Source organism: Aphelocoma coerulescens, chromosome 6 (assembly GCF_041296385.1).
Source record: "Aphelocoma coerulescens isolate FSJ_1873_10779 chromosome 6, UR_Acoe_1.0, whole genome shotgun sequence".
NCBI lineage: Eukaryota > Metazoa > Chordata > Aves > Passeriformes > Corvidae > Aphelocoma > Aphelocoma coerulescens.
In genome coordinates this window covers 23,313,594-23,329,090 of record NC_091020.1, presented here as the reverse complement: position 1 = coordinate 23,329,090, position 15,497 = coordinate 23,313,594, and the positions used below count along the sequence as shown (strand labels likewise).

The 15,497-nt window shown below is 52.5% G+C and overlaps 1 protein-coding gene across 4 annotated transcripts in view; it reads right to left on the bottom strand.

Annotated features, from left to right (window-relative positions):
* Positions 1-8,145: 8,145 nt before the first annotated feature.
* Positions 8,146-15,497, bottom strand: part of ARMH3 (armadillo like helical domain containing 3) — a 124,201-nt gene continuing 116,849 nt past the window's right edge. For all 4 annotated transcript variants that reach the window (XM_069019858.1, XM_069019860.1, XM_069019861.1 and 1 more), the window contains exon 26: positions 8,146-10,517. In XM_069019858.1, coding sequence (XP_068875959.1) covers positions 10,425-10,517 — 93 coding nt within the window. In that variant the 3' untranslated portion in view covers positions 8,146-10,424. The remainder of the gene's footprint in view (positions 10,518-15,497) is intronic.

Genomic DNA, 15,497 nt, shown 5'->3' with positions numbered 1-15,497 from the left:
CCAAGCGGCGGGGGGAACGGCGACGGGGCGCACGGGCTGCGCCGGCGGGCAGGGGCGGCCCGCGGCCGCCGCCTCCCCCCGCCCCGCCGCCCGCGCCGCTCAGCGCGGCAGCGGCAAGGGGCCGGCGGTGCCGGGAGCTCGGCTCGGCACGGCTCGGCACGGCAGCAGGAGCGCGCAGCCGCCCCGGTCCCCGCCGCCGCCGCCGGGGCTGGGCACGGCCGCCCCCTCCCTCCCGTGCTTCCCCGCCTCCTCCCGGGAGCCGCCAGCCCGGCCCCACCACCGCGGGGAAACTGAGGCACGGGTGGGGGGGGGGCGGAGAGCGGGGGCGCTCCCGGGAAGAGGCAGGGGGAGAGCTGCTCCGGACTGCACCGAGGTGCGGTCTCCGGCGGTTCGGGAGAGCCCCGGGGGTCAGGCACCGCGCAGGGACGGAGAAGGGGACAGAGATGGAGAAGGCGTGGGGCAGGAGGGGCTCCGACCCCCACAGCCCACTGCGGGGGAGCGAGGATCCCCCGAGCCCTGCGTGTCGGTGCCCATGCCGGGCTGCGCCGTGGGACCCCCAGGGACGGAAACCCAGCCCTGCCCAGTCCCGCGGGACTGTTGCATCTCCGCCTTGGGGGAGACGCTGGATGAGAAATCGGTCCGAGACGGAGGGGATGGGCAGGGGTCAAGAGATGTAGGAGAGGTGTGGGGAGGGCGGCCAGGTCCCCCTGCCTGCAGCCGAGCACAGAAGCGGGTCCCACTGCCGTCCCCATCCCGAGCATGGCTTTCCACGCAGAGTTGGAGTCTCCAGCAGGATTTTACCCCCATCCCCGGCAGCCCCAGGGAAAGGCTGAAGCAGCAGCATACTTGGGGAGGCTTCCAGAGGCACAGTGCTGCCAAGAGAGGAGCTCACAGCCCACCGGTACATCTGGCACTGGGAACTTGATGTCCCGCTGCTGCCCCTGGTGATTTGTTGCCATCTGTGCACGATGCCATCCCCGGGAGATGCAGACTGTGCTGGAGAGTCCCCTCCATGGACAAAGCCAGGGGCTTTTGTCATGCCACTGCCTGAGTACTGACTGTTTGCACCATGGCAGGGGTCCTGGGCACATCTCGGGGGCTGTCCGCCTCCCATCGCTTCCCAGAGCTCCTCCCTTCCTTCTCTCACCCATGCAGAGAGAGACAGAGGAGAGCAGCGGCTGCGGGAGGAGGCAAAGCATCCCTCCTGATCCCTGTGCCCAGCCCGGCCCACAGAAGCCGCGGGGCAGAAGGGAATCCAGATCAGCGAGGAGGGAGGGCCATGCTCACGAGGCAGCGTGTTGTCAGCGTGCTTTGGTGTCAAGCCATGAAAGAAGCCGCCTTAGCGAGGCAGTGATGCTTAGCAACTGCCTGGATCTAAAAATAAGAGCCATTTAGCAAGGAAAACGCAGTGGAGAAATGCTCAGAGAACTAAACACATTCCCCCAGCCCTCCCTGTGGCCCGGCCAATGCACGGAGCCTGCATGCACTGACTGGCTGGAGAGAAACTCCCGGGACAGCTCTGGCAATGCCCCCTCCGCTTCGCCTGAGAAGCAAAGCTGGAGCCTGGCCAGCCCACAGATCCCCTGCACTTCTGGGCTGGTCCATCCGGCTGCTCCCTGGCCTCCTCAACCTCCCTCCTCCAACCTCTCCACCACGTGCTTGGCCACATTTTCTTCGCCGTCCTCAGGGACCGGCAGTGTCCCAGGGAAGTAGGTTGGGAGGGCTGCGTGATCCGTGCCCACGCTCATCCACTGACTTCACCTTCCTCGGGGCCCATCCTGCAATGGATGTGGCAAGCCCAGCAGAGCTGCAACAGGGAAGTTTTCACCTTCTGCCATCCCTGGTCCATTGGGAGGCAAACATGGCTATTTTTATCCTAGCTAAGTGCTCCTGTTCCGGCAGGCAAGCAAGAGATGCTTTGCCAGGCTAGGGAGAGGGGGGAAGCTGGGCGGTTTGATGGGTATCACAGGGTGAGATGGGGCAGCCCCAGGCCCAGGCTGACATACCCCACTCTCCCCACAGTGTAGAAAAAGGGGGACACAACTCACTTGATCACTGGTTACAGCTTCTTTCCTTAGCAGACACGAGGGCTGGGCATTCTGCCAGGATTCACAGCCTTTGAGCCTTTTTCTGCTTGGGAAAAAAACAATGTCCTCCCCTAAATGTTCCTCTGGGCAGTGGGAGCTGGGGGTCTGCAGGATTCCAGGGTGGGAGAAGCAGGAATGGGTCTGGTCTCTGCCCTCTTGTCCAGGCCCAGACAGGTGCCCTGCTGTGGGTGCACTGGATGCAGAGATGTCTCGGTGAACATCTGGCCAAGGACAGGCACAGCAGCAAAGTCACCCCGGAATGCTGAGTATCCCTTGCAACACATCTCAGTCTCACTGGGACGTGTGGCAGATGCAAAAAGACTGGGCCAGGCTGAGGAAAATCACCTAAGCAGTGTCTGAGGCTTTAATCAAAGCGTGCCTTGTGCAGCCTGGCTGCTGCTGGCCACATCCACCACAAAAGCAATCAGCAGGTTCAGGATGGACAGGAGCCAGCCACAGGCAGGGCTGGTGGTCTGCACTGTGAAAGATGTCACTGGATTAACTATTTCCAGAGGATAGAAAGAGCTCTGTCAGCTCCTGAGAATCCAGAGCCCAGTTACACGGGGTAACTGGGAGGAAGGGCCATGCTCTAGAGGGCCAACACATGGCACAGGCTCCACAGGCACAGCTAACCATGAAGCCCATACTCCAAAGCCCAGGACCAGGGAAGTGTGGAGGGCAGGCAGGTGGATGGATCAAGCTTAGTGGGGTGGGCAGGGGTCATGCGGATACACCCAGGTCCCCAAACTCATCTCTGCGACAGCAGCAGAGAGCCATGAGAGAAACAGGGCCACGTAAACCAGCCCCAGGGCTTGGCACAGCCAGCAGAGGGGTGTGATGAGTAGGAAATGCAAAGAGGGAGGCAGGCTGGGGGCCCAAATGGTGCTGCCCCACGAGGTGCACCCGAGACCCTGTGCCTCTCGGAGGCAGAGTGTCCCTGCGACCACTCAGACACCCTCCTCATGACAGAAATCACCCATTCACATTGGCCAGGGCACAAGGCTTGTCCCCTAAGTGGCCTATCTGTCACCCTGTCAGAGACAGCAATGCTTTGATAAGGGACATCTGCACAGGATTGTTGCTGCTCCCCAGGCAGCGAAGCTGCAGCCAGGAATGACAGCGTGAGAAAGGCTGGAAAGTACGAGCAGGGCCATGCTGTCCAGGAGCCTTGTTTGTCCCCAGCCCAGCGTGTGGCCACTGCAGCCTTGTCATAACTGGGGAAGGCAACAAGTTTGGAAATTCACCCTATGAAGAGCCTGGCTGGAGGCAGAACTGTGCTAGGCTGCCACCAACCTCGTCCAGACCCAGGGTGGACAGAGCTGAGCCCACCCCCATCCCTGCTCCTCCTGAGGAGGACACTCACCCTGCAGTACTGGGCTGATGCTTCTGCTCATCTCTGCCTCCTGCTCCTTGCTGGGACACCCCAGCTCTGGGGGCCCGAGGCCCTACACTCTCCTGCTGAAAACCCCAGGCTCAACACAAAACCCCAGACAGTCCCAAACCACAGAAGACCCTGCAGAGAAGGCAGGAGCACTGGGGTCTGCACCCAGAGAGCAGGGAGCTCTCCCCCAGGCCCTGTGCTCTCTGCAAACAGCTGGGGGTGGGTGTGATTGGGGGATACGGAGAGGGAAAGATAAAATTTAACACCTCATTAGGTAACTACAAGGCATTGATCTGCCCTACCAGCCTGTACACTCTCTAATTGCATATCTCCATTCTTATTAGTTCTGTCGAAAAAGCAGAGAGCAGGACTCAGGAGTCTGATCCTATCTTTAGGAAATTTCAAACAGAGATGTAATCGTCAAGTGCTCAAAATCACGGTGCTTTATCCACTGTTAACAGTATTTTAAAGCCATGGTCATCAACAGCAGTCCTCGGGGACGTGCTCCCAGCAGATACCATTAATCCTATTTTGGCTGCGGTCTCCTGGTGTCTCTGTGCTCAGATTTACCCTCGGCAACAAGGGACAGCTCTGCTTCCACAGCAGAGAGGGCTCCCAGGCAGCTCCCGGGCTGGGACAAGGGGTGCAGTAACCAGGGACTGGTTCCAGAAGCAGAGGGCAGAAACAGGAGCTCCTTAAACCAGCTTCACCCTTTGCAAATATGCAAGCAGATGGAGATGAGCAGCTCTGCACCAGGGGCTATTCCCCTCCCAGGACCCAGACAGGCCCCCAGTCCAGAGCAGGGATGGTCACGGCCATGGAAGTGTCTGGGGAGGGCTCCAGGCAGGGCAAATGGCCTCACTCAGGAATAAACCACAATATTTACTACAACTGCAGAGGAAATGGATCTGGGTGACACGAGACCAAGACGAGCCCCTTGGTCTCTGCAGAGAGATGGGTCTCTGGGATCTTGGAACAGCTACAGGAGACCAGCAGGTCCTTGGAAGGTGATGCCCCAGGAGGACATCAGCCAGGACACACACAGGGGAGGGCTGCTCCCATCTCCACTAACCCACCCTGCAGAGCCACATGGGCAGGTGGGAGCCACTGTGAGATTCAGACCCAGAGGGAATTTCAGCTGCTGAGAAATCTTGCAAAACTGGAGGAGGAACAGATGATGCTGCAAGCTGCTGGGAGAGCCTTGCAAGCAGGAATGCTGCAGGAGGAAGGGAACCTCCTCAGTCAAATGCAAACCAGCAGGTGTGAGAAATCTGGGTGTGCAGGAGGGAGAAAGGACTTTGCATCACACTCTGTATCCTCGAAAGCCAGTCACCTGCCTCTGCTTATGCCTCCAGCAAGGAGGGATTCCCCAGCATGGCCTCACTGATGGGTGGGCTGCAGTGGGGCTGTGTCCACCCAGAATGTTTCTTTGCCACTTCTGCATAACAGTACAAAATCTGTGTGAGGAAAAGACTTGGTCTGGGGAGGGGAGACTGGAGCAGTCCTGGGCTCAGGACATACCCTGAGTCTCACGCGCCCTCCCAGCATTACAAAGCATCTCATGTTTGTGTGCTCAGTGCCTGTGGGCTCAGCTTTTATTTAAAGAGGAACTAGATACTATTTCCAACCTTCATTTATGCCATGCTGGATGCCACACCAGGGACCCTTTCAGCAGCTCAAGTCTCCTGTAAGAACAGATGTGCATCTCTGTCACAAGCAAGTTCACACTGTGGACACGTGTCCTCCTGTTCTGCCAGGGCAGGGCCCTGTGCCCAAGCTCACCTCCATGGGAGGGGATGTCTGTGCTGTGACTGTGGTCTCAGCACTCTGCTCTCAACTGCCCATCCCATTCCATCCTATCCCATCCCACTGGCTGGGCAATGGTCACAGCAGAGGGGCTGAAAGCAGGGGGTGGGGCTGGGGTGCTGTAGGTGGGTGCTGCTGGAGCACCACTTGCTCCACTTGTAGGCTGGGGGAACAATGAGATTGGAACTCCTGAGCAGCCACAGGTCATTAGAGCATCCTGGCCCTCATACACTGCTGGGAGGGCCCTGGCTGAACCCTGGAGCAGGGCAGCTCCAGCTAATTAGTCATTAATTGCTTCAGAAGGGAAACGAGCCAACCCAACCTCTGTATGCCTGTAGCAGAGTGACCCGTGGGCCCTGGGACACAGCCAGGCTGCACGTCACTGAGAAATGGCTGAGGGTTCATCTGTCACAGCAGAGCTGGAGAAGCTGCCCAGAGCAGTGGGTGTCCATCTCCCAGTAGCCTCCCCAGCCCCTTCCTGCCCCCACGGAACTCCTGGGAGCTCCCAGCCTCTGGCAGCAGCTTAGCAAGGCTCTGAGCTGTGCTGCAGTGAGCGGCAAGCCCGGCTCATTTAATCTATTCAATTGGATTCAATTTCCAGCCACATGATTCAATTAGCCCTGGAGGGACAGCACAGAGAGCAGAGGCTGCAGAGCATGGCCCAGCCCGTGCTCCGGCAGCTGCCGAGCTGGGAGAGGGCAGCACAGGACCCTGTGCTTCTTCTGGCCCTCTGGAATGTGCTGAGATGTTGGGGGATCCAGAGGAGCCCCATTCTGTCCAGGAGAGCAAGGGCTCCTCTGGGCACAAGCTGCTGGTCCTGAGCGATGTGTGGGCAGCTGTAGGGCAGAGGCTGGGGAAACCCCATCCTGAGCATCTCTCTGCAGTCAGTCACAACCCTGAGGGGTGACAGCCACGCTGGGTCAGATCTGAGGTCTGCATTCCTGAGCACCTGCCAGGGTGGCCCAAAGCAGCTTTAGGAAGACAACAGCATTCAGCAATGCTCCCTCGAGCGTGCTGCCTATCATATGTATTTGGGATCACCCCTCTGCTCAATCAGTGTCCCCCTGGGCACAACCAAACTGTGCTGTAGCGGGCAGACCCAGGGCTCTGACCAGCACAAAGGACTCTCAGCAGCCTGGCAACAGCCCTTCTCTAGACTCCTGGTCCAGACTTCCACTCATCCCTTATTTTTCTGTCTACACTGCCCCTGAAAGCATCAGCAAAGGCATTAGTAAGCTGCCACCAGGGGAAAAGCACATCTTATCCTGGCCCCTTTGGATTTCTACACTTCCCAAAGCTGGGCTTTACCTCTTTCCTTCCAGGTTACTGCAATGGTTCATCCGCCAACAAAACCCATCACACTTCTGTCCAGTAGGACCCTGCTCATCCCAACAAGTATCAAACAGGAAAACAGAGCTTGACAGGAGATGAGAATAAATAGCCAGGGCTGACATGGAGAGCTGCTTTTGAGTGCCAAGAGCCAGCTGTAAATCTTACCATTGACTGCTGGCCACACACTGTCCCAATACACACATTGGCAGTTGTGACTTGGCAGGGGGACAGCCACTCCTCTGCCTGCCCTGGACTGGAAAGAGAGCAGCTCCACCCTGAGAGGGAAGTGTGGGGAAGCAGGTGGAGCACACTGAAGTTGATCCCTTGTGCAAGTGCCTTTAGGAGACATCCCTTTCTGGGACTTCTCCTCCTGATATCCACCGTGCAACAGTCTGCAGGACCCCGGAGCAGGGAGTGTCCAATTCTTCAAGCAGGAAGAGAAAAGCACCCCACAACAGACACCAGGACATGCTCACATGGAAGGCAGCTCACATGGAAGGCAGCTCATATGGAAGGCAGCTCGGTCCCTGTGCCATGGATACGGAACCAGAGCTGGCAAGAGCCATGACAAGGAAGAGAACAAAGAGGTCTGCAAACCAAGTGCAGCAGGTGGGCAAAGGTGCACTCTACCTTCTGGCTGCTGTACATGATCAGGGGTTTGCTACTATGTGCTCCTGGCAGCCCCAAAGAACAGACAAAACATCATGGGAAGCTGCCAGCCTGTGCAGGGAGGACTCAGCTCCTGAGGAGCTGCCTCTCTCTCTCAAGTCTGCATGAAAAGTTGGACCTGTAAGAGCTAAGGAAAAAGAGATCAAAAATCACAGTGGCACTTAAAAACAGTTTTTATTAACTCCCTCCAAAGTTTAGCTCAAATTCAACTGTCTTCCAGAATTCGGTCATTATTTTGTAAAATATTTGTCTCCCTGCAGCTGCTGCATAATTTAAAGGCAGCAATATGATTTCTCCCCACATTCTCTAAGCCTCAGAAACAGCTCTTCCAATAACAGACAGAGTTATGAATTAGATATAACAAAATACACTCACCTGCTCAGATCAGATGCGGGAAAGTTTGAGGCCGTCACACACATCCTGAAGCTGAACATTAAGCTTTAAATTACTTTTTGCTCAGTTCAAGCTGGCCTCAAAACACAAATAGTAGTATGGTGCTTAACAAAGCAGGCAAACGTGCAGCAGAATCTGTGAGCAGGAGTTTGCTGACACCAGCAGCAGAGAGCATCACACCCTGCACAGGCAGGTCCCTTGCTCATGGGCTCTCAGCCTTGCTCATGGTTTCCTTACTGCCAGCCACAGGGACACATAAGAGGAAGATGGATGCTGACTACTAGATGGTATCTGCAGACTGGACCAAGGACAAAGCATCACTGCAGCACCACAACCTCCCTCTGCACAGGCAGGAAGAGCCCCAAGGGCAGGCGACAGCCCTGCTGCAGCCGGTGTGCCATCAAATGGTGACAGGGCCAGTCCCATAACCACCCCACTCTCCCCCCTGTGAATGACAAACACTGCACACTCTGGACAGGCAGGGCTCTGCTATTTATTGAGCTCTAGGTTTGTATGTACATCCATTTACAGTGCTTGGTTCAGTGACAGTGTGACAAGAGGACATGTATCACAGTCTTCCCCAGCTCAGACTTGGATGAGGGCTGGGCTCCGGAGCTGATCTCACACACAGCCCAGGCTTCTATGATCATCCCAGCAAGGGAGCATCCTCAGGGAGACAAGACTTTTGATAGCTGAGCCCAGAGCGAGAAGCTGAAAATTCCAGAGGTTGCCAAGTCAGAAGCAGACTCATTCCAAACTCTCATGTATGTGTCCAGGCTCAGCCTAAATGGGCTCAGAGAACAGGAGGCACTGGAGACAGCTGGATGACTCAATGTTCCAACAGTCACAATGCTGGGGCTGCACCTCAAGTCCCCTTGAGAAGGAACTCCCCCCTCAGAGATGAAATCCCTCTCTATCCCCCCCAGACAAGCACCTCGTGCTGCAAACAACTGTTCCTCATTTTCCACTGGAGAAGCTGCCTCTTCTACATGCCCCAGCCTGTTCTCAAGCAGTGATTTTATGGAGCCTGCCTTGCTCTCCTAAGCACTGTCCCTCTGACACATACATATTTCCATACACTTGCATGGCAGAAAGCAAGTAAGTGTCTGGCTTAGCTGTTAAAAGCCAGACAATTCCCTGCTGAGGAATAGTATCTTCTGCTGAGAGAGGCCAGTGCGCCCAAGGAAAACACAGGGGCTTCATCAGGTGTTGTGCCCAGTGGGTGGCCAAGGACACAGCTTTCAGTTTCCCGTGCTCATAGCAAGTAAGATGAAACATTAACACAATTAACGCACATTAGCATGAAAAAGCCTTGCCTAAAAATGATAGTAAATGAGCATGACATCCACGTTACTCACACTAACCTACAAGGCTAAGGGCAGGACTAGGCACTTTTTAAAAAAAAACACCTGTTTTCTAGGGGGGAAAAAAACCCTGTGGATCTGGGATTAAGTAACTTCTCTATTTCAGTCCACCAAGTCAGGCCAGATCCTAACATCATAACATCACTGCTGGGAACTGAAAATGCATGAGCAGGGAACAGGTGTGGAACAGGTGTTTATGCTGTGTATTCCTGAGCTGTGAGCCTGACACAGCTCTCTGAACAGGCTCTGCCAGATCTGGGCACCTCTGAAGCACCTGCTCTGGAGCAGAAAGGTCTGCCTGTGCCCCACAGCATCATCCCAGAGCTCTTCCTTAGGAAGCTCTCAGCAGACCGGGGCTGTAAGTCGCTTGGTGAAGACAGGAGGGGCAAGAAAGTGAAGTCACTACTTCTCCAGATGCATTTTAACTGTGTGCTACACACAAGGGAAAAACTGGAGACAACTTCATGCATGAAGGTCACCAGGCACCTGCAAACATGTGCAAGGCAGATGCTCCTGTGTGGAAGAGGAGGATTGTCATAAAGCAGTCTCTGACGGGCAATAAGGTGAGTGGGGAGGAGTCAGCCTCTCCTCTGCCCCATGAAAACCAAATACCTAAAAATGTCCCTCTACCTTAGAAACAGCGGATGAGGTGGGGCAAGCAACACTGACCCCAAGCAGAGCTGGTCTCCAGTAAAAAAAGTGCTCTGTTTGATGACCCATATTCTTGTATACTGGCTCACCCTGGACCTTGTAAGCCAACAGCCTTGGAGGCAGTTTCCCCTTCTCCAGTAATCTGATGGCTTGGTTGAAGTGACACCTTCTGACATCAGGAGACAGCAGTAAGCAAGGCCTGCTCCTTGGGGAAACTGTTTTATAATCCAAAGCCATTCCCAATGGGATGGGAGTGGATTTGACTTACATTACAGGAGGACACGTTGACCCAGGCTGATGGAAAAGAACAGCCCTCACCTGGGATCAGAGAGCTTTCCCCATAGAGCAGGTGAGCAATCTCTACCCAGAACAGTTTCATGCAGCTGGGCTGGTTTTATTATTTCAGTTGTGAGCTCTCCCCAGCTCTGCTACAAAGGTTTCCAGTGCATCTTCCCTGAGGCTGTGGAGGGAATCTCCCATTGCTACGTCACAGGAACGGCTGCCCACTCCCGTGGCACCATAAAAAATTGCTTCCTCAACATGCCAATCACCTCTCCTCAGCCCAAGTTCTGTTGAAACACATTCCTTCGGGATCAAACACACAGCAGCAAGGCGTTCCCCTAAAAGAAACACAGTCCCTTCCGCAGGCAGGAGGCAAGGGGCGACCGGCCGCAGAGCTGGAGTGTCCCTGCCCACACGGGCCCGTCTCTGCTCAGCCGGCGCAGCGGCAGCGTCCCCGCTTCAGGAGATCGTAGAGAATTCCTTCAGCAGCAGTTCCTGGCTCAGCGTGTTGAAAGCAAGGTTCTTCCTCACATTGATGCTGATGGACCGAACCTGACAGAAACAAAACGAGATGTTTTAGCCACGGGACTCCTCCTGGCTCCTCATGAGCCTGGTAGTTTTGACATTGCTGACCTCCATGCTCAGCATGAAGCTGTTTTGCATTTACAGCTCCACAGAAATTGCTGCAGCAAGCTCTCACTGAGACTCTAGCAAGGAAATGCTGAGGTTTCAGCCGTTTCTTGGAAAAACAGGAATGTCTACAGTGACATCCCAGCAAGCAGAGTCAATTCCCAATGAGACAGGAATGGGAAAAGATGCTCTATGTGAATGCATGAGCTATGATGTGTTTCCTGTTCTGGGGCAAAGAGATGGGGGAAATGAGCACTCCCAGGTTGCAGCTTGAAGATCATATTCTATCAGTGCCCACTGGAGTGCCAGCCAGCATTTCCCGGATTAATGCAGTGCCATGGCCTCTGTCCTGCTCCAGAACCCACAGAGCCAAAGATACAGACTGAAGGAAAGGACAGAGGCCATGCCACTGTGCTGTGAACACAAATTATCACCCAGGCTGGCAAGAAACCCCCGGGTTCAGAGCCAGCTGTGTGTACTCCGAGTGCCGTACACGTGCAGCTGGCTCACTCACTGTCTCTGAAGAAGAGACACCTTTATCCCTCAGTGACACCCAGACTTCTGGTCACCCACAAAGCATGAAGAAGAGCTGGGCAACCCTGTTGACAGCAGCTTCCCTTCCCCCCCTCATGCCTGCAGACTCATTGGCCAAACACAGAGGCCCCAGACTGGGCTCAGTCTCAGCTACACTTGGCAACGAGAAAACAAACTCAAACATCATCTGTGTCAGCGACTGTGCAGCAGTGACAGAAAGCAAAACTGACACAAGCTCATCCAAACAACAGGATTACAGTTCCCAGAGACTCGGAGCCTGTGATAATAAGGTTGTTGCTGACCTGGTTAGTGTTTTGTGCTTTATAAAAGCACTGGGGGAAGAATTATATAGATGCATAATGAGGAATCCAGCACTGGGGGCTGGAAGAGCACACACACACACACACACATATATATATATATATACACACACACATACACACACACATATATACTGCCGAGGGTCCCACTTGCTGCCCTGGTGAGAAAAAAAGAGGGAAAGGGCAGAAAACTACCCAAAAGGCAGAATTGTGTAAGAGAGGAAAGGAAACCAAAACTTGGAAGGTTAACAGAGAAAGTTGCAAAATGAGCCCCAGTGAACCCCATTGCATAGACCCTAACAACCTGAGCATGCCAGAAAAGATGTCTACCCTTAAAGACAAAGCACTTAAGTTTTATGTCATCTGCAGAAACCACAAACTCTCCTTCATCAGGATGGCTGGCAGAGACTCCAAGCATCTTTGTTCCCTTGGAGCACCCCCTCAACTCTCTTCTTTAGGTGTCTTTTTACTTACTCCATCCTCAAATAGTTTGGGACCATGTCTTGCAAGATAACCACGGGTTGTACCCTGTGTTAAACACTACTGCAAGTGGTCTCCAGAACACTGGTTGGCAGTGCTGCCAGGAGACAGGAGTCCCACTGACAGGATTTGGTCCCAGTCCTACCAAGTGCTCCCATGCCAGTGATCCAGTCAGTTCTTACAAGAAGGAAAGAACAAGGGTAACAAGCTGGGGAGTCCTCTGCCCTGGGGAAAGTGACTGCCTGAAGAAAAGGGACAGATGCTAGAAGTAGTGTAAGCCAGTATCCTTATTCTGACTAGAAGCATTTCTGTAGGTCCCAACAATAGAAAGAACAAGCAGGAATGAGCTCCTGGCCCCAGGAACTGCTGCCAGAGGCCAGGCACCAACAGTAGAAGATTCCCAGCTTGTATACAAATCAAGGTCTCCAAGAAGGAGTCTCTGCAAGCCCAGAAAGGGAGGCTGGAGTGGCACAATGAGAACACAGGGCTTAGCAAAAATTGTAGCTATAGGGTAGAGCACAAAAAATTAATTAGCCTGATTAGTTTGCAAAGAGAAGGAGGAACAGAACAAACACACTCCATTATGTAAAATGAGGTCAGAAAGAGAACAGTGAGTAATATTTATCTGGCTCCCCAGGGATGGGGCAAGAAATACTCAGCCTAATTTAAGACAAAGAAGATTTACACAGGAAAAGAGGAAGTACTTTTAAAAACATGGGCTGTGAAGCAGTGAAGTAGCTCACCTGGAGCTCCTGAGGAGCTAGTTTCATTTAAAGACAGCTTCAGGTTTCAAGAGAAGCTTTAGACACAGACTTTGGTCAAGAGCAGTCTAGATGGATGTAGATCTGCCTCAACACAACTTGGGGAGAAGAGTGGGCATGGTAACACACAAGAGTGATGTTTACACAAATCTCTGCCCAGCATTTCTTCTGCAGTGAGAAATCAGGCAGCCTGAGCCAACCCGCTTAAAAGGCAAGAGTAGCTCAAATTAGAGTTAAATCAAGTTATCTCCAGCACCAGGGCTCAGCACAGGGAGCCAGAGCTCATCTCCCTTCTGGAGTTGGAAGACCAGACAGTTAGACAGGGAGGTGTCAGTCTGTAACAAGGATAAACTTCAGAAGCTTCCTGTAGTCTACCTAAGCTGCTCCATAACGATACATCCCAGGACTTCTCCTAGCTCATGGTGCACTGGGCAGCCAAGGCCTGGCTGCCAGCCTGGAATTTACCATATCACTCCAGACTGGCTTACACAAGGACCCCAAAACTACAGAAATTAGGGTCAGAGCTTTAACATTCATTCTGCAAGGAAGTACAAGCAGAGCACATCCTCTCTTGCTTCTGCATGGAGTAACCAGTAGCATTAGGGCCAGAAGAGCTTTTAAATTGCTTTCTTACTATTAGTCCACAAACTTTGAAGAACTAGGAAATGCATGAAATGCTGACATCATCTGGAGAAGGATGAGTGAAGGAAAGAATGGATGAAACAATGGCATTAACGATGGGGGGAAAACACGATTCAGTTCTACTTTTGTGTCATTAGAGCTGGAAGTGTGCAAGGTTGTACTGACGCTCCTATTTCACAGCAAGTCTCATCAATTAAACCTATTTCTAATCAACAAGCAGCCCTTAATTTATTTGTACAACGGGAAGAAGGTTTACACTGACTACTACATTTAATTAAAAGTCAAATTAATATGATTTCCCCCGTAGAAATCAATCCCTAATCAGACTATGTTGAGACTGATGAAACCTGTCTAACTGCAAAGACAGTGAATGTTTTGGAAAAATGCTGAAATCTCGTTCCACACACTCCTCCAGCTGCAGTGTGATGGTCCAAAAGCTCACATCCAAACCATTCATTCTGTCAAAGCAGCCCAGACCTTAAATGACATCCCTGAGGCTTCAAAGGAAAAGAAATAAAAAGTGTTAGAAAACTTCCCTAACTTCCTTCCTTTAGCCCCTCAAAGGCAGCACAACATGCCAAAAACCCAGTTGATAAAACAATCTGCACATCACCTTCTACCACAATGTGGCTGCAGTATCGCAGCCTTTGAAAACCTCTCTGTAAAGGGAATGGGAGAAGAAAGCAGATTTTTCTCCGGGATTAGCAAGAAAGAGCAGTACTGAGGCAAAGCAAGAGAAGTGAAGCAGTGCATTAGCAAAGCAGGTCAAAGGAGTGAGAACAAGATTTCTAAGCATAAAGGAGCCCACAGAATGGCTTGGGGAAGCTTCTGCTCACCTACTTAATGGGAGCAAAGAGAGATAAAAAGGCAGCTGAAAAGGAAAATGTCTCCTCTGTGTCGTTCCCCACCCAAGAAGGGTTTGCTTTGATGCATTCACAGATAGTGATAAAAAATCTGGTGGAATCCGGAAAGAATTACTTGCAAAGAGATCCTTGTCCAGGAAGACCTGATGGGACCATTGTGAATTTGGAAACCTGTAGTTCACCACCAGCCCTCCTCCTCTGGTACAGCCCCACAAAGAGCACTGCAGCAACTTCCCTCTGCCCCCTCCATGAAATCCTGTAAACCTCAGAGGTTAAACACAGAGCATTGGGCAGGGGGCTATTATCCAACATCAGACAAGCATCAGAACCTGAAGTAAAGACTCAGAAGCTTCACAAAAAGCAAGCAAGTACCTGGTTTGAAGAGGCTATGGGGAGGACAGGGCAGATTAGGGCCTTTTTGATGAGTTGTTTGAACAATTAATAAAGCCATCAGTTACTGTGCACCTAGAGAAAAACAGAGCAAGGAGGCCGGGAGGCCAACTGGATTTGCTGAAGACAAATCATAACGTATCAGGTTCATTTCCTGCTGTGTTGAGGGAACGGCTTAATGGAATGCAGGGGATTTTCTGTAGCTGTGAGTAAAGAACATTTAATAGGGTCCCAATTCTCAGGGCATCTAGAGAGAGATGTGGATTAAACAGATTCACAACTGGGTCAAATCAGCACATTTATACAGTAATTATTCAGGCTTTTATATGCTCTTGAGGGGAGGGTCCCAGGGGTACCTGGATGGGCAATTTTCAGATGGGAGTTGACGGGCTGGTTATGATAAACAGATTGTTAAATGATACAAAATTAGGATTTTGAAAAAATAGGAAATTGGTCTAGGAAGAAAATAATTTTAGCTGAAGTCTGTTGTGGCTGTGATGATCATAGGACTGCGAATGTCATTTTAATCAATTGGCATGATCAGCCTGAGCTTCTGCCAGGCCAAGTGGAAAGTGGAACATGAAGGAAACAGTGCAGTCATGTGGCCAAGAGGCTGGGGAAAGAGATGTTGGCTGAGGGTGCGAGCCCTTGGGACAGAAGAGATGACAACAGAAACAGGAATGTGGGTTTTTTTCCAGGGTACAGTAATAGAAGAAGCCTGTGTCACAGGAAGGCTATGGCCAAATTTCTTTGCATGTATTCCAGGAAATCTGGATCAAACAGCAGGCCAGAGAGACAAAAACAAGCACAAAAGAACACTGAAAAATCGCACAGAAGCAATTGCAAGTGGTTTTGCCCATATACTACCCAATGTCAGGGCTGGAATGACCCCAAGACAGTTAAAAGCATTCT